General features: G+C 37.2%; 1 protein-coding gene across 18 annotated transcripts in view; it reads right to left on the reverse strand.

The window, feature by feature from the left end:
• The window catches only part of KMT2C (lysine methyltransferase 2C), a 253,793-nt gene that overhangs the window by 40,015 nt on the left and 193,817 nt on the right, over positions 1-19,961 (reverse strand). For 13 of the 18 annotated variants that reach the window (XM_076006746.1, XM_020289638.2, XM_076006744.1 and 10 more), the window contains 11 exons: positions 16,001-16,105; positions 15,601-15,648; positions 14,481-14,651; positions 14,306-14,338; positions 14,087-14,206; positions 8,700-8,832; positions 8,251-8,465; positions 5,634-5,707; positions 4,006-4,188; positions 1,740-3,626; positions 939-1,231 (listed from right to left, as the gene is read on the reverse strand). In XM_076006746.1, the coding sequence (XP_075862861.1) occupies positions 939-1,231; positions 1,740-3,626; positions 4,006-4,188; positions 5,634-5,707; positions 8,251-8,465; positions 8,700-8,832; positions 14,087-14,206; positions 14,306-14,338; positions 14,481-14,651; positions 15,601-15,648; positions 16,001-16,105 (3,262 nt within the window). The remainder of the gene's footprint in view (positions 1-938; positions 1,232-1,739; positions 3,627-4,005; positions 4,189-5,633; positions 5,708-8,250; positions 8,466-8,699; positions 8,833-14,086; positions 14,207-14,305; positions 14,339-14,480; positions 14,652-15,600; positions 15,649-16,000; positions 16,106-19,961) is intronic. The other 5 variants (XM_020289650.2, XM_020289651.2, XM_020289645.2 and 2 more) reach the window with 3 other exon arrangements.

Here is a 19,961-nt window from a genome sequence, read left to right on the forward strand (position 1 = left end):
AGTTTCTTTATTTATAGACAGGCTCTCTAGAGGAAGCTGATTTGGGGGGATGCTTGAATGAAGAGAAGTGGTCTAATCAATTACACTAGAAAGACTTACAGGCCTTAGAACAAGAGACTACAAAGGCACAGGTGTGACAACCGGATTAAACCTACTTGCTTGAAAGCAATGAGGAGAAGAGGTAGTGAGAGAGAGAGAAGTGTAGGCATCACCTGTAAAGATTAAGTAAATGTATAAATGATAGGACTATTTTTATTATTTATATTGTACCTCCTTCTAGAAAACAGACAACTTACAGAGAAATATAGCACAGTGATAGGCATAAATTGTAACTATGATGGAAGAAAAAAGAAAATTAAGGGTAAAAACAGACGTAGGTGTAAGACTAAAAAATATAAAACTAAAAAGCGTTATCTTAAAGAACTAACTCCTTATTAAAACTAGGGTGTAAGTTTGGCTTTGACCTTTTTACTAGCCTCTTTGAAGACGGAAAACATGGCCAGGATTCATCACCAGTAACTTTACAATCCTACCTCATCAGGAGAAAATCCTAAAGGGAAACATGCTTTTCATTTGGAAATCTCCAAAGATAACTTACAATGTAAATTAAAAGAGTAAAATTTGGGGAGAGGACAAGCTTCATCACATCACAGGAGGCTGTGCCTGTGTAACTGCAGTTATAAACCACACACCACACCCTCTAAAATGGCCATAAGGTTATGTTAAGATAGATGGTATCAAAAACAAAGGGAATGTTTGAGTCTTTAGAGTTTTTAGAGGGGGAAAGAAAGGTCCATGACCTCTCATTAGTGGAAAATAACTGATTATATCTCAAAGGGGAGAGAGAAGTAAACAACTGTCTGATTAATAGTTACTTCATTTCTCTATTTCTTTCTTACAACAGCAATTTAAATCTGGCAAGAAATTAAAAGCATTACCTAAATCCATGAGGTCTCATCCCCACACCAGCAACATCAGGAGGATAGGGTCCGTGTTGATCTTTTGGGAAGACTGCATATCTCGGTCCTAAAGGAGGGACAACAGGAGACCTAATATTCCCAGGATAGGGAGGTGGGGGTCTAGTGAAAGCCTGGTTGATACTCTCTGGTTGCCAGTGTGGAAGGGGCCCCGGATGAGGCACTACTGCTGAATCCTGCGAGCCCTTCTCCTGTCGACCTGCAATCTTCTTATGCTGTTGCTGCTGAAGAATGATTTCACGTAACTTCTGCCTCTAAATGGAAAGAAACAAAAATCACTGGGGTTTCTCGTAACTAATGGTTTTTTAAAGGTCGGTGGCTCTTTGAATCCTAATGCTTTATGTGGCTATGGTAATTTTTAAAATAAATGTTACCAAGTTTGATAAAACAATAGTCAGATTTCACTATTCAACAGATTATAAAAATACATTGATGATTTGAGTCCTTTTCCTTGCCAGACAACTATTATGGAACTAAAAGCTTCTGTATTTATAAGGATTCCCACAAAATTCATGAAGACTGAAATTACATACAGAATAAATCCAATTAAACTGGTATTAATTTTACCAATTTTGTTTTTCTTCTTTGCAGTATCACGAAGTCTACAGGATAAAAAGAAACTTTACCAAAAGAAAGCTAGAGTGGCTAAATAAAGAAAAACAGAAAAAAACATTAACACCTATACAGAAATTATTCAGTTTGATGAAATGAATAGCATCCTCAAATACATTTAAAACAACTGAGAACACATAGCATATTTACCTGTCTCAATTTCTCTGTATCTGCTTGAGACATATTTACAGTATTGTGTGTATCCGTTGCTCCTGAAGTGGGTACAGGCCCAGACAGCTGGGAGACACTAGAGAACTGCTGGCCCTGAGAGCTCGCAGGAGAGCCTGCCAACGTCCCGAAGCTCCCCTCCGATCCAGGCCCTGGCTGATTAGCAATGTCATGAGCAACTTGAGTTGCTCCGAAAGAGCCAGCCTGAGACCTTGGAGTCACCACAGGCTGATCACAGGGATCACGAGCAGCAGATGGGGAAACACGGCTAAATGTGTCTGAAAGACCAGGTCCTGGTGGCCGAGGCGTCTGGGAACACAAATCAGGTGGCCTTACCAACGGGCCAGGTAAAGCTGGTCCTCGGTTTTGTGCTGCTGGCAGGAAAGGATCCTGATTTGGCATGAGGACCGGTCTTGTCATTGAGGACCTATTAAACCCCTCTGAAATCCTTGGCCTTGGTGTTGCTGGTGGCTGAGAGTAAGGAACAGAAATTCCAGGTCTTGGTGTTCCAGGAGGATGAGCATATGGATCTGAGTGCCTAGGATTAGCTACAGATGTAACAAACAAGTCAGTCTGTGGAGATGGTCGTGGAGTTGGGGGCTGCTGACTGTATGGGTCAATAGAGGTAGGCCGGGGAGTTCCAGGTGGTTGGGAGTAAGGGTCTGTATTGGATCGAGCTGGTCCTGAGGGTTGGGAATAAGAATCTACAACAGGTCGTGGAGTTCCTGGGGGTTGGGAATATGGATCCTGAGATGTTGGCCTTGATATGGTTCCAGGCTGGGAAAAAGCCCTTGAAGGATGGGCAAATGATTCAGTCATTGCTGGATGTGGCGTTAGGGGAGGCTGACTATACGGATCATTTGACTGACTATGATGAGAAAAATTATCTACAGGTCTTGGTGTCAAAGCAGGCCTTTCATAAGGGTCAACAGACAGTCGCCTTGATGCCTGTGACACTGATCCATAAGGGTCCTGAGAGGACGGAGGTGGCTGCATTGGAGTCTTAAATGGTCCAGGAGCACTATCAAGAGGTGCAGGTGTCAGCAAGGGTCGTGCATATGTGTCAGATACCCGTTGTCTTTGAAACACATCTGCCCTGGGAGATGGTTTAGTAAAGTGATCATTGGTTCCAGCTGCTACAGGGCCTTTTGCAGTTTGTTCTGAAACTATAGGAGAGCGGGGTAGGCCCAAGGGTTTGGGAAACTGATCTGTCATCACAGGCCTAGGTGTGTCTGGAGGCTTTGCATATGGGTCACTATTTGTTGTGGAGGAAGAACATAAATCTCTGACTGGGGATGGCCTATTTGCTGTTGTCTCATTCATCTGAATGGGCCTAGTTACCGATGACAAAGGTGTACAGTTTTCCATCGGTGCAGAGTTTCTTCTGGGAAAACTATGGCCCCCAGGAGGTGGTCTAGGAGTACCGACCATTTTTGCATAAGGATCCATTGGAGATGGTGGTCGGGAGTTAGAGGATCCAGGTGAAAACATTTGTGGTGAAGGCGGCTGAGAAGTCTGAGACTGAGAAAGGCTCTCCGGAACAGGAATCCGAGATGGGGTTGGAGGAGGAGGTGGTGCGTGTGGTTTTACAAACACATCATCTGAAGATGTAGGAGTACTGGGTAGTTGTTTTGTAAACAGGTCTTTATGGAATGACTGTGCAGGAGACATATTTCCATTCCCAGGCTGAGGTGTCAAGGGGCTCTGTATCCCACTACTTGGGGTGTCTGAACCAGACTGCATCAGAAGATGCTGAGAACCAAACTGTTGCTGCTGTTGCTGCTGCTGCTGCTGCTGCTCATTTTTCACCTGTTCAAGTTTCTGTGTGGCTTCAATTTTAGCTTGCTGCTTACTTTTCTGACGCATTTGCTGTTAAAATCAGAAAGAAAAAGCAATCATATGGTTAAGGAAGAAAATAACCATCATGAGGGGGAAAAAAGCAACAGCAAGTTAATTTGTTTGATGTCAGCAGCTACCAGACTGCTCTTATATTAGATTATAAATTCATAAAAAAGGATTATTCACTACAGTATGTCCCACTTATGTCTAGGGCAGTATATTGTTTATAATATTTCAATAAAGCTCCCCAAATCAACTTAAATATATTTTACTTATTGGGGAGGGAAACAAGTCTACTTTAAATCAAATTTTCATGGTCTACTAAGAACTACATTCTGAAATAAATGCTTCTCTTCTCAAAAAGCACAAATCCAATTTAAAAAAGTAGAATACCCAAAATATTCCATACCTGTCTAAATTTCCATTCCTGTTCATGTTCCGATTCTCTTTGCTTTAATGGATCTTTAAAAAGATCTGAATCAATACGAGAGCTGGGATCGATGCTATCTTGCTGTTGCTGCCTTTTCATTGAGTCATTTGACATCTGCACTTTATTAATGCGTAAAGCAGCCCTGTTATCTCTGGCTTTTTGCTTTGACAAAAAGAGAAAAAAAATTATTCCCCAGAACATGTTAACATTCTTTAAGAAATACAAATAAAATTAGTATGTACTTTATCATATAAAAGAAAAAGTTTAAATAACTGAAAATAGCTGAAATATCATCCTTCAAAACTTACACCCTCATAAGAAAGGACCTGGACAATAATCCATCTTCTCTCTTTATACTGCCTACTGCGTACCAGGGGAGGACATGTTCGTATCTATGTATCTGATCCAGACTAAGAGATCCCATGTGTAATATTTTTGATCCTAATTTTCTTAACAACGCCATAGAAAATATAAGGACCTCTCTCTCAATTTAGAAAAGAAAAATACCAAATCATTCCTCAAAATAAAAATCTGAATATTTGAAACTTATGAAAGAAAATCATTAAAAATATCCTGTAATTACTTTAATAAGTTAAAGTCAAAACATATTGACACATAAAATATGTGCTCTATCCTAAGCAATAATTATAACTGAAAATATGTGCATTGAAGAACAAGTTAGAAAATAACTGTATATATTTTTCAAAACAGCAATACAGATTTAATATGTTTTAAAATAAAAGTGAGAATTTGGTTCTAGTTGACAATGCTGATTTGGCTCTTTGGGAGAAAACAATTCACCATCTGAACTGTGAATCTTACAAAATTCTCTAATAGTTCCTGGCAAAGATCTTCCAAAAGTTCCATAAAGATGTCTAGATATGTTTCTTTCAAGATGCACAAAGATTCTTTATTAAACTTAACTAAAAAAGAGCTGTTAAAGAAACTGAGGCACACTAATTCAGTCTCCAAATTCAGTACAGTTGTTCCTCAGTATCCAGGGGTGATTGGTTCCAGGACATTCCTCAGATACCTAAATCTGCGGTATTTTGGGGAATGCTCAAGTCCCTTACATAAAATGGCACAGTATTTGCCTATAACCTACTCACATTCTTCTATATGCTAATGAATCATCCTTCTATATCAAATACCTAATACACTGTAAATGCTGTGTTAATAGTTAACTTCTATTATTTAGGGAACAATGATGAAAAAAAGTCTGTACTTGTTCAGTACAGAAACACTTTCCCCCCGAATATTTTTGATCTGCAGTTGGCTGAATATAAGGACACAGAACTCATGGATACAGAGGGCCAATTGTACTCTTTGCTGAAGAGATAAAATAATTTTAAAGTGAAATGAATTAAATACATCCCCAAAATAACTGATTTTCAATCTTCAACATCCTGGTCTGTTAACTAGCTTATAAAAATGTCACACTCTATGTTAAGACATAATGAGGAAATCACTATAAAAATAAAGTTGCTTGTTGTGAGAAGTATTAACAAGCATTTTCTGCAACAGAAAATTTTTAGTAACCTAAGATAATAAAAATAACATTTAAGAATTGTGTTTGAAGATTTAATTCATAGGAGTTTTTAAAGTACCACATATGGTGCTCTTTCCTGAGAGCTTGCTTTTCTCCACAACTTAGCAATCTGTTTCACTCTAGTAGTCCAATCTGCAACAAAAGAACAGGGTATACACTTTTATAGAGCCATGTTAATGATGTGTTATAATAAAATATGTTTATGAACTGCTGACAGTTCATCTTTTTCATGCCACATTTTTCATGGCGTAATAGTATTATATTAAGTTCACAGTACAAAGTTCCCAGCACACAGTAGGCCAAACAAATATTTTCTAAATAAAATGTTACCTTATCAATCAATAATTTGGCTTGTAGAGTTGGGAAGTTTTTAAATTCTGGGGCTAAGCAGACAGAATAAATTTAAGCCAAGTAAAACAAAGGACTTCAATCATGTTAAGATACTACCAGAACCAAAGTAAAAGTTGTAAAACATTTGCACTAAATAAAAGTATATCAATTTGACCTAAAGGAACTAATCATAGTTTTAAAGCATCCTAGCTAACATTTCTGTATAAACACATTGAAAAGTAATGATTTCAAACCATTTTTATTATGAAATTCAGTGTCACAACAGGATACAAAAGGAAGTTTGGGTGAGATCAACAGGTAATGATAAATATAGAAATGACTGGCCAGGCACGGTGGCTCACGCCTGTAATCCTAGCACTCTGGAAGGCAGAGGCAGGTGGATCGCTCAAGGTCAGGAGTTCGAAACCAGCCTGGGAAAGAGCAAGACCCTGCCTCTACTAAAAATAGAAACAAATTAATTGGCCAACTAATATATATGTAGAAAAAATTAGCCGGGCATGGTGGCGCATGCCTGTAGTCCCAGCTACTCGGGAGGCTGAGACAGAAGGATTGCTTGAGCCCAGGAGTGTGAGGTTGCTGTGAGCCAGGCTGACGCCACGGCACTCACTCTAGCCTGGGCAAAAAAGTGAGACGGAAGGGAAGGGGGGAGGGGAGGGGAGGGAAGGGGGGAGGGGAGGGGAGGGAAGGGGGGAGGGGAGGGGAGGGGAGGGGAGGGGAGGGGAGGGGAGGGGAGGGGAGGGGAGGGGAGGGAAGAAGGAAAGAAGGAAAGGAAAGGAGGAAAGGAAAGGAGGAAAGGAAAGGAAGGAAAGGAAAGGAGGAAAGGAAAGGAGGAAAGGAAAGGAGGAAAGGAAAGGAAGGAAAGGAAAGGAAGGAAAGGAAAGGAAGGAAAGGAAAGGAAGGAAAGGAAAGGAAGGAAAGGAAAGGAAAGGAAGGAAAGGAAAGGAAGGAAAGGAAGGAAAGGAAGGAAGGAAAGGAAGGAAGGAAAGGAAGGAAAGGAAGGAAGGAAAGGAAGGAAGGAAAGGAAGGAAGGAAAGGAAGGAAGGAAAGGAAGGAAGGAAAGGAAGGAAGGGAGGGAAGGGAGGGAAGGGAGGGAGGGGAGGGAGGGGAGGGAGGGGAGGGAAGGGAGGGAGGGAGGGAGGGAGGGAGGGAGGGAGGGAGGGAGGGAGGGAGGGAGGGAGGGAGGAAGGAAGGAAGGAAGGAAGGAAGGAAGGAAGGAAGGAAGGAAGGAAGGAAGGAAGGAAGGAAGGAAGGAAGGAAGGAAGGAAGGAAGGAAGGAAGGAAGGAAGGAAGGAAGGAAGGAAGGAAGGAAAGAAAGAAAGAAAGAAAGAAAGAAAGAAAGAAAGAAAGAAAGAAAGAAAGAAAGAAAGAAAGAAAGAAAGAAAGAAAGAAAGAAAATTAAGAAAGTTACTTGGGGAAAGGGGTGTGAAAAACTATAGCTCTGCTATAAGGATATTTTACGTGGACAACACAACTGTATATATGGTTTTAAAAAAGTAGTTGAAGAATAGGATGTTGCTTTCACAAGCTTCCCTGCACTAAACCACTGATACCTACTGTTAGCATTTGATTTATTTCTATACATAATGAGTAAAGCACCATAGGGAGACCAAAACAAAAAAAGACATGTAAAAAGTATGGGTCGTCCATATGAAAAGTCACACCTCCTGCAGTTTAGAAGAGCTTATCTGTTGACAACTGGGAAACTACTGCAAAACAAAGTCTCAATAATTTTCAATACCGGTTTGTCTTACAACATGAACTCAAAATAACAAAACAGCATCGCTTGCAAATATTCAGTAACTGACATTTCATTAATCCAAGTGTTTCAATCACTGATTAAATAGAATTTTCAAAAATAGTATTATTCTATTATCTGCTTTTTTCACACAGACAGTGGTAATAGCTGGCCAGGGAAAGGAAGGAAGGAAGGGAAGATACTACTGAGTCAGTTTTAATATAGATGTCTAGAATTGACTCTAATGTAGCCTAAGTTAATATTTTTGATTAAATGATGGTTTCTGTTCTAGACTTTTTTTTATAATTAGGTAACACTGACTTTTGCATATTTATAAGCAATGCTAGGCACTGGAAAAATGACCATTCCATTAATTTAAACTAACTTTTCGGAAATATGCGATCAGGTTCAGGGCTAAGAAAACCTAAAGTGTTTCTAGATAGATATCTGGGGAATCTTCACACTATGGATTGTGATGCCAGATGAAAATTAGTGAAGATACAAGAGCTATTTCCGTGGAGGAAAAAAAAGTTATTACACCTGAGAGGACACTGGTAAAACAGATAGCAATAATGCATCCATGACTTACCAGGGAATTCTTCCTTTAAGTTGGGGAAATTAATATTTGTGTAGAGAACTGGTGCTACAGTTGCCATTTCACCAAGAGCCTCCTCTTTTTCCCACTTAAGTGTGCTTCTCTGGGCATTCGACATTGTGTCATTTTCTCCTTCCACAGTGGGAGCTGATGACGTCCAAGAGTTGTTAGGATCACTTGCCATTGGATTAAATACTGGATTTTTATCCCTGGCAGAAAATAAACATCTTTACCTCATAAACATAAAATGACTTTCTAATACCATCAACTTTCATCAAAACCTATTACAACATAGCTAAAAGTAAACATTTCTAGCAAAAACCACAATAAATGCAACATACAATATTATGCACAGTAATTAAAACATACTAATTAATTTATGCATAGATCAAACAGAAATCAGTGAAATGTTAGTTTCCATCGAAAATAAGGCTTTAAGATACCTGGCATCAGGATAAGGGGATTGTGCTATTGCTGAGAAAGTTCCTAGTCCACTGCCAGGAGGCAAAGAATTATGTGGGAGGTGAGGACTGGGTCCAATAAGGCCATTCATGAGTGGCATCCGTGAAAAAACATCTTAAGAGAAGAAAACAGTAATTCAGGTTGCACAATATTCATAAAAATCAAGCAAGTGAAATACAGTTAGTTGACCCTTGTACAACACAAATTTGGGCTCACAGGTCCATTTATACGTGGATTTTATCCAACCAAACACAGATGGAAAATATAGTCTTTGCTGGGTGCTAACCCCCTACATACAGAGGACAAACCTTTTGTGTGTGTAGGTTCCGCAGGGCTGACTGCACAACAATGAGTATGCTTGGATTTTGGTATATGTGATGATCCTGGAATTGATGCCCCATGTATACCAAGACACAACTGTACTTATAAATAAAAATTTTTAATGATATTTAAAAGTAGGACATTTTTCAATATTATACTATATAATACGGCTTAAAGAATAACTTTTGGCTATAAAATTTTGAAATATGGTCTCTATAGCTGTTTACTTCATTATAGTGTACTAGAAATAGCATGTGTTTTTGAGTCCGACAGCCCTGAGTTGAATCTTAATTCTGCTACTTGTTAGAAGCAGAACAGAATCAATTTCTATTTCTGTAAAATGTAAGTATTCTGGTATTTGGGTTGAGATAATGTATGCACAGCCTTTAGCGTACTGTCTGGTATGCAGTAACTATTCAGTACATATTAACTCTATAAAGAGAATGAATCACAGCAAATGCTAGTAATTTTATCAAATATTCTTTTTTGTAACTGAAAATTAGCAAAAAGATGCTCCTTATATTTTACTCCTGCTCCTCATAATACAAAAAACCATCTATGGTTTTTTTAATATTTTTGTTTTTTTAAAGACAAGGTCTTACTGTGTTGCCCAGGCTAGAGTACAGTGGTATGATCATAGGTCACTGTAACCTCGAACTCTTGTGCTCAAGTGATCCTCCCAACTCAGCCTCCCAAGTATCTGGGACTACAGGCCTGCCACACCTGGCTCATTTTTCCTGTTTTTGGTAGAGATGAGGTCCCTAACTCCTGGCCTCAATAGATCCTCCCTCCAAAGCATCCTATAGTGTTATGATTACAGACATGTGCCACCACACCATCTATGATGTGTGCATAAAATCCATCTATGATTCTTAAGTTGGAACTTTCTCTAAAATAGTTTTGAACAATAAGCAATATTTCATCTACCATTATCAATTAGGTGATTACTATTAAAAAAATATACACTTTGTTTTTGCCCTAATTTTCATTACTTGCCACTGAGCCCCCAAAACCATTTTAACTTGAATTCCAGCCCATTCGCAAGCTTCAAATACCATATCATTTTCTTTCTAAGCGGGCTTTAGGCAAACCATAAGATCATCTTGTGTTTCTCTGCAACTCTCTCTCAGCATGTAACTCCAATCCTTATTGTGATCGTCTACTTGTCTAAACTATTTGGAAATAAGCCAACCGTACTCAATGGAGTATTTCAGCAAAGAAAAACTTTTTATGCACCTTCAAAAAGGCCTCCCAATTAAATTTCATGATTGGTGGAGACATACTTTAATACAAGGCTTCTGTTAACTATTGTAACAGTACGATTACAGGAGATCCACACCACCAACTAATTATACAAATGGCAATATAATCATAAAATTAGCTAATACTTGGGATATCGACAGAGAACAACTAACCTTATTACTTTGCCATATTATTAGATTAAAAAAAAAAAAAGCAATGTCTCATACACGTAATGTTTTACAATGCATAATGTCCTTTTACCCAAACCAGATCATCCAAATGTCACAACGCTAAAGTGTACATAGCTCCAGTGCATATATGAAGATACTGAAGATGACCACCAACAAGTTGTCAAAAGATTCCGTCTCAAGGACTTGCTAGAACTACGTGACTTCCAGGATAGGCCTTATCCTACACTAAGTGCCAGAGCTGGGCCCACCCACTGGCCCAGGCTTTCACAATAGCAAAAGTCTACAACACTTAAGCTTACTCCAAGAATTAAAGGACAAGATTTCTGCTTTTATTCAAAATAGAACACTACATCTATTTTCCAGCTTCAGTGAAAAGTAGGTTCCATTAAGGAATCTGAAATTTTAATTAAAAATATGTTTTTCATGTAATTAGGATAAAGTAAAGCTTTTGTTGGTAATGAGACTGTGATCCACACCATAGCTCTCTATTCATATCAGTACCATCTACTACAATCACAACGTGACCATATTGAAATTTTTCCTAATAGTATTATCATGTATTAACTCTTCACATCGTCATAAGAACCTGATGAAATAGGTTATGTGTGGCTCCATTTTAGCAATGACAACCCAGAGATGTTAAATAACTTGCTCAAGGACACATAAGTAAATGCCAAGTATTTTTCCTTCATTATTATTTTAATTAAGAGGTGGTCTTTATTCTTCTTTCAAGTCTAACCTGGTTATACCAGTTTATAAAAGTTGAAAAGTTACTTAACTTTTACCTAAATGGATTTCAACTTACTATATCTCAATCTTCTTTAAATTTCCCTTCATCATTTTCTGACCTTTATCATTGTCAACATATTATGTCATTACTCCAGTGAATTATCAACAACCTTCCCATAGTTCAACAATGTCTTTCAAGTACTTATCCTACACTTCACTCTACAACCTTGACATCACTTTCAAGAACCTACACTTCTCAATATCTCAATGTCTCAGTACTTTCTTCACTTTCACCTATCTCTGAAAAAGCAGAAATAAAAGGAACACGTAATTGTACAGCTAATATAATCAGGTAAGTATTAACTTCATTACTTTTAATTAAAAAGAAGACTCCTTTAAGATTCTGTACTCTACTGGCAGTATACTCTCTTAAGAAATCTTATCCTTCCCATAACATCAATTAGTACCACTACACAGATAAGGCCTACATTTTTGTCCATAGTCTTAACAGCAATTGTCTATACATCAGAACAATGGATATGTCCCATGTTTACCAAACTAAAAGTGTTCTAAAACAAAACTCATCATACCTCCGCTACCTTCTACAACACACATGCACTGTCTTCCTTTGTTCCATATTTCATGATTATCCTCTAGCCAGGGGTCCTCAAACTTTTTCAACAGGGGGCCAGTTCACTATCCCTCAGACCGTTGGAGGGCCATTGGAAGAGTGCAGCGCACATTCCACACATGTGCACTGTGGGCCCCAGAATGGCTGCTAAGCAGGACAGGCGGCAGCGACAAAAACACCCAGCGGGCAGGATAAATGTCCTCAGCAGGCCGCATGTGGCCCACAGGCCGTAATTTGAGGACCCCTGCCTAGACCAACCTAGCTTATATATAGTTTGTTTCCCCTTTTTCTTCACACTTTACAACCATTTGGTAGTACAATCCTACCTATTCCAACTTAACTGTCTCTCATAGCCATTCCTTCCTTTCAATTAGCATTGTAATTAGCATTGCAACATGGAACCTGTGTTTTAACTTAGTCCCAGAAACAATAAACTCATTAGCACAACTCTTCTTGTTCCAATCCACTTCTAATATTGACACTAGACGTACCTTACCAAAACATAACATGACAAGGGCATTCTACTGGAGTGAGGTTTTCAATGCCTCTTAAAGGCCTATAGAAAAAAGGCCAACTATCTCACTGCCTACTTCCCATAGCAGTCTACAATCTAGCACCAATGCCCATTTCTAGTTTTGCCTCCTTAAACACTGCCCACTTATTCCTTCTCCTTTGCTCTGGACAATGTTAAGGTTGCCATTCTTGAATACCAGTGTGTTACCCTATATGTAACTTGATCATGCTTTATCCTTAAATTAGAATTAATATTCTTTTATCAGGCGCTATGGCTCATGCCTGTAATCCTAGCACTTTGGGAGGTCAAGGTGGGAGTACTGCTTCAGGCCAGGAGTTCAAGAACTATAATTCTTTCAAACATGAACACTGAAATCTTAGTGATTCACTCTACTGTGATATAAATTACTTGTACATGACTGTAAGCTCCTGAAGGTAGGCAGCCTTACTTCTTGTATTACACATTAGCACCTAGCCAAAAAATACCAATCACCTCCTCAAAAGCTTTTTAAAAATATACTTTCTAGAATACATACTTTTAGTTATAGAAAACATGAAGAAGACAGATCATTTTTTACATGTAGAGAAGAAAAATACTGAAAAGCTTAGTCATTAAAAACCATACAGAACAGGAAGAAAAAAGAAAAAAAAGCGTATGGGAACAATTAAGGCAAGAAGCATTTATGACGAATGTTCTACCGAGATGTAAAATCACATGTTGAATCTAGCAAAAATCATGGTAAATTTATGCTTAGAGGCTAAATGTGCAGGAACTCAGATATTTCAATTATGTAAATTATGGGATTTTTCATGTATATACAAAATTGGTAGTAAAGATTAACAAATTTGCACATTTCTGCACTTACTCAAAAAATATACACCGTCATAGAACTCACCTGTACCACCCAATCTCCTATCTACTCCAATGGATCTGAATTCTAGGCTATCAGATTTCAAGTCTCCAGAAACAGGGAGAAATTAAAGTCTTAAACTATTTTATGTGGCAGCTAGTTATAAGTAAGTAGAAGAAAACTGATCAAACAACAAATTAGGAAAATTTTTACAAAATTTTGTATGAATTTCATAGTATTTATAGGGGTAGAGAGGTCATTGATTTACTCTGAAAATACATACAGAGCACGTACTCAGTGGCAAGGTACTGAATGAGGAGCAAATACACATGACCCCAGCCTTTACAGAGCTCAAATTCTAAAGGGAAGACCTTAATTACCCTGACAGGTATTTGTATTTGTGCCACATGCTACAAGTGACAAGCATAGGGGTAGTGAGTGGGGAGATGGTTACTGGCTAACCTCTGAGAAAATAAAAGTGAAACAAACCAGATTATGAACACAAGGCAGCCAGGTGAGGGTGGGGTGTGGTTCCCCAAGCAGAGAAGTCCCTGGGTAGGAAATGACTACAGCAGAAGGGAAGGGACTGGGAAGGGAAGAGGAGAGGCACTGTCACATCCTTACCCCACCAATGAATAAGCAAAAGAATTCTGGTCATAAGGTAGATCAAAGATTTACAGAGATTTCAAGGAGGTAAGACATATGACTGAAGTTAATATTTTTCTATCATCACAAAAGAAGGTTTTCTCCTATTAGTTTGGGTAGATGGTTACTCAGGAACAGAACAAAACTCAACTGTGTGAACACACATACATATGTACACACACATATACATATATCCACACACATGGTTATCAGGTAGAAGCATAGTTCTGAAAGTCATAACATACCCTGACTGTGTAATGGCAACAGCTGTGTTTGGGGGTTGGGCTGTGGTAATGGAGGTGGCTGAGTGGCTGCAGGACTAAGTACAGCAGTAAATAAATCTTCAACATCCTTCCCTCCGAGCTCTATGAGATATAACAGTAATAGTAATAAGATCAAAACATTATTACATTCACAATATGGGGAATGTCATTTTCATAAACTAAAAAATATAACACAAATACCTGGAATTTTATATAACTTTCCAAGAATTGCTCCTAGGATAAAATAAAGATATAAAAAACATTAACTATGAATTCAATATACTGATATATAATAGCATTTAATTGACACAGAAATTATCAGAATAGAAGTTAAATTATAAATAAGCATGCAGAAATCTTTGAAAATCATATTTACTCATGTCTTTTAGAAAGCCTAGATGTAGGGCAAATATTTTACCATCTGTGACCATTTTGTCTAGTTCAGGACTGAGGATTCCATCTAGTTGCTCTTCACTTAATGGTCGTAAACTCTGATTGACACTTTGTTGAGGCAAAGAGGAAGGATCATCAGCAACAGGACCAATATCTAAAAGAGTAAGGTGAATGTACTGAGAAGTGAATTCAGAATACTCATGCAAAATGTATAGCAACATTTACCTGCATTAAAATACAACAATATGATGAAAATAGAGACATGAAGTCTGTAATTGTGAATTAATCAGAACTCATATCAATTTGGGTAGTCAAGTAAAAATTAGACACAATATATTTGTAACCTTAGGTACAACTTAAAGTTATATTTTAATAAGAATAAGTACATATCTTACGGAACAAAAGAACATTATCTGATGTTTAACTTGCCAATTTCTGCAAAAATAAACCTTATTATTAAGATAGGAATTTATGAGAAGTCAATATACAAATAATTGCTTTAACTTGGGCAACAGTGGGATCAAATGTACAGTTTAATTACAATACAAAGATTGTGAAAAAGGAGGGATGAGTTTCATATAAATTTAAAAGCTTTAAAATCCTCAATGCTTAAAAAACTTTATGCTTTGTAGATAATTTCAATTATAAGTTTTATATTTAAAATATTCCACAGTCACATTCAGAATATATAGATTATGTTTATAACATTATCACATGCTTTATCTCATACACTGGTATTTTAAGCAAGAGACACAAGGAAAGGTAGTCTCTCAGCTACTTTTTTCATGCTTTCTCATTATTATTATTAAAGTAAAAATTTAGTGTCCTCTTATTTGATCTTATATTAGAAACTAACTCTGTAACATTTGGGTAATATTATAATTACATATTGACAAAAATAAAGCCATTCATTAAAAAGCTACTGAAAAGGTCATCTAAAGTACAATGCTTTAGCCACACGCAAAAAGGGGGAAAGCAAAGTATGGATTAGTGACAAATTAGCACTACTAACAAGTATGCATGCACCTACAGGTTGTTTCAGCTGAAATCACTATAAAAAAGACTACTTCTAGTCAGCGGTCATCCATTGCTCAGATTCTTACCAAATGGAAAAGGTGAGTTCTCAACCTGGAAAGTGCATAAATCAAGACCTACAAGACCCAAACCAAATAAAATGGATGATTACCACAGGAAAGGGAAGTGAGGGAAAATGCAAACAAAAGTAGAAACAAGATACAGCAAGACTTTAAGGCAAAATGCCTTAAATCTGATGCAGTAAGAAAGACAACAGAAACTAACTAACTTGCTATATCCCCTCCTAAAGCAGGAAAGCTGAGGTAGATTGAATAAAATCTTGAGTTCTTTGACAAAGTCAAAAACAAACAAATGAAACTAAAAAAACTTCAGTTACTCAGAAACAGACAAAACTAAACTTGTTCTACACACATACACCTCTCTCTCAGATCACAGAACAAAAATTGGATAAACAGTATTCACATATACCTGAATGATCAACTGATTTTGCTAGGTCATCCGAAATTATTCCAAGAATGTCATCATCTGTATTTAAAACTTCAGAAATATCAGCTAATGGGTCATCAGCAGTACCTAAATATAGTAAGAATATGGAATGATAAAAATGTAAGATTATTACTTCCCACAGTAGGGAGTTTTCATAGCATAAGCACGCTAAATTTATTTAAAATTTAGACTATTGGTTTTGTGACTAATAAATTAAGACAAAACAAAATTTAAAATAAAGACCTTCAGGCAATTAAAGTGAAACAGAACGAATATTATAAGAAACAAAGCAAAAAAAAATCCATTAAGAAAGTGGCATCTCTAAAAATGACATCTAGAAAATAAAACAGTAGGAAAAGTTAGTAAAACACAAAAGACAAACCCATTACTCTTTGGAGATTCCTTGTATAGCATAAGCCACGTACCATCTAGTTACTACTTCCAGCTTTGCTCTGCATACTGATCATTCACTCATTTAAAAAAAAAAAAATTCAGTGCCCACAGAACCGTGTCTATGAATTATGCATCAAACATTGTTCCACTGACTGTAACACTAAAGCAGTGACTCAAACAAACTGCATGCCCTCACAGAGCCCACTTTCCCAGAGGGAATCAGACAGTAAACAACATGATATAAACAAGTAAGGAAAGAGGACTAAAAATAAGCTACAGGGGTGCTGTAGTAAAGTGGTCAAGGAAGACCCTTAGAAAGACATGAGCGAGCATACCTCTAAATGAAAAAAGGGAGTGATATACACAAAGACGGAGACAACTCTCCAGATGGAGGAAAAGAAAATGTGAAGCCCCTGCGGAAGGACGGGTTTGCCAACACAGGAGGCTGAAGCTGAAGCCAAAGAGGGGTAGGAATAAAAGACGCAGCTAGGTCAATATTATGTACTGTTTTAATCCTAAAGTTGTGGGAATGCTGGAAGATAGGAGACGATGTGATGGTGCAGACCAGGCCCTTGGTGGTGTAGGGTGGGGTTGGGGTTAGACTGGCAGCACTAGAAGCCTGCACCCTTCACAAGGGTACTTAGTCTAAGTGAGAGGCGATGCCAATTTGTACTACGGTGACAGGGAAAGTTGACATAAGTGGCTGGCTTTGGGATGCATTTTGAAGGCAGAGAGAAACTTGTGAATGGGTAAGATGTAGAATGTGAGAGAATGAAAAGTCAAGGAGGATCCTAAGAGTTTTTGGCTGGGTTAATATAGTAGGAAAATATTAAACTAATTTACGCTAGCTTTCATAATCATCTTAGTCATTGCATTAAACAACATTTGAAAATTTTAATCCTTCTTAACTGCAGTTTTACTTAAAATTGGGGTGCGGGGATAAAGGCATAAATGTACCACTCTAGATCAAATACCACTGCAAAACAGTCTTGGTTCCATTATATACTTCTCAAATAGAATTCAAACATAAGAACGTCATAGTAAGTTTCATGTGACCAAATATTCAGAAAGTTTTTAGAGAAATAAAATTGTTTCAAATAATGTATTATCTTAGACAATACTGTATTTGAAAGAAAAATTCTGGAAAATTTCTATAGGGGTCATAAAGTGATTTTCTGTTTAAAGCAATGGAATTCTACTACACAAATTATAACTTTCTTAAAAGACTGTTCAAAAAGATTGGCCCTGTCTAAAGTAAAGGAATTTCATCTCTTATCAACAAACTATTTAAATTGACATAAAAGGCTATACTGAATGAAATGAAAGCCTTTATTATTTAATTTTCCATTATAAAGGCAGAAGAGTGGTTCAACTGCAGAGAACATTGTATTTAGGTTTTGAAATAGTAGTTTTCTAGTCCTCTAAGTTTTTGCCTTATTGTAAAAGCATTTTCTCTTCAGCAGTTTTTGAGGAAAAAAACAATTAAATACGGGAAAAAGGAATAAAAATAACCTATATCAATGTCTTTCCTGTCACAATATGTCCTCTGTCCAATTTCAGTCCTTTTCCTCACAAGACTCAAGAGCAAATAACTTCTATTTAAGTCCTTAAATAGCTAGTGATGGTATTTATAAGGTATACATTAGAGTAAAACATTCTGTGAAAGACCCACCGGTCTTTCATTATATATTAACAATGTATTGACATGGATAAAAGCAGGTCAGTACTTAAAGCAACAGAATTAAAATAAAAGTTTTTAAAAATCTGGTAAGATTGAATAAACAAGCAGGACGACCTCACTACCAACAATAAGGTAGACTGGACATGCATATGTGTACAAGAAGGGTAAGATTGCTTCTAATTATTTCAAGAAGTCAAAATCAAAAACGAAAGTCTTTATTTCATTCCAGGATAATGAAGAGTTAATGAAGCTGTAACCACTCAATATAAAAAGTCATTTTTCAGTGAAGGATTGCGTTAAAATCGTATTTTCAAAATGAGTCTATAAAATAAACTAAGTAACACATGTAATCAATGGCAAAAGGAAACTTGTCAGAACATTAATTTAGAATTGATAGTATCAAAACATTGATCATAACTTACATAGCCAACTAAACTTCTGGAGCTTTATGTTAATACTTCATAAACATATCAAGCTCTAATATCTTTATCTGTTAATATTAGGTTATTAAATATGAAATGTTCAATTCTGAATCAAAAGGTTTATCTATCTCAAACAAGAAGCAGTACAATTAATCAAAGTGTGCACCTAAATAATCAACAGAGTTTTGCCATCTTAACAGTAGCTTGCTTATGCCAGCAGCAAAGACACCTGGAGAGCGAGTGGCAATGAAAATCACAAAAGGCGTTTTCCACAACTTGTGGAAAATTGAATATTTTTCCTTGCAAGGAGTGGTCCAAAGCCTGGAAGAAGGGGTAATCAGTTGGTGCAAGGTCTGTTGAATACGGTGGATGACAGAGTTTCCAAGTCTAGTTTCTGCAGTTTGAGCAGTGTTGTTTTTTGCAACAGTCTTGCAAGAGGATTGGCCTGTCTCTACTGACCAATCTAAGCTGCTTAATCACCAGCATCCTTGTCATTTCATCCAATTGGTTACAGTAGACACTCACTGTAATCGACTGATCAAGTTTCTTTCTTTTTTTCCTTAATAGAGCCAGGTTCTCACTCTTGCTCAGGCTGGTCTCAAACTCCTGAGCTCAAAGCTTGGCTTCCAGTGATATGATCACACGCGTGAAACACCTAGCCCAGCCTCTGCTGACTAGATTTCATGAAGCTGTAGTGGATAATACCAGCGCTGAACCAGACACCATTAGCTTATTTTTAAAGAATATTTGGTTTTGGACTGTGTTTTGGCACTCCATCTTTATCCAACCATTGTGCTGAATGCTTGCGATCATCAAAAATAATCCATTTTTCATCACAGGTAACAATATGGTGTAGAAATGGTTCATCCTTATGTAATGACAGTAAAGAAAGGCAAGCTTCAAGACAATTTCTCTTCTGATACTCATTTAATGCATGTGGTACCCACCTATCCAGCTTTTTTACCTTGATTTGTTTCAAATGGTCCAATATTGTTGGCATAGTAATGTCAAACCTTGTTGCTAATTCACAAGTTGAGATGGATTTGCTTCCACTACAGCTTTCAATTCATCATTATACACCTTGGTCTCAGGTGGCTCACGTGGCTTTTTTAATATTAAAATCACCTGAATGGAACTTTCCAAACCATCAATGTACTGTGCACTCATTAGCCACATACTTCCTAAACAAGCTGTTAGTATTTTGAGCTGTCTGTGCTACACTGGTTTCCACGACAGAACTCATATTAAAGAAATAACATGAAGTTTTGACTTATTATTTCACAAAAACTACTCTAAAAAAAACAAATTGAAAGATAATCATAAGCCAAAATTGAGTTTGATAGAATGAGGATGTACCTTCACTAAAATTAAAAAAAAAAAAAAGTGTCAAAGTGAAATGTCAGAGATATAAACTGTCAAATTTAGTACTTTAGGAAATCAGATATTC

The sequence above is a fragment of the Microcebus murinus genome, chromosome 9 (genome assembly GCF_040939455.1).
Source record: "Microcebus murinus isolate Inina chromosome 9, M.murinus_Inina_mat1.0, whole genome shotgun sequence".
In the NCBI taxonomy this organism is placed as follows: domain Eukaryota; kingdom Metazoa; phylum Chordata; class Mammalia; order Primates; family Cheirogaleidae; genus Microcebus; species Microcebus murinus.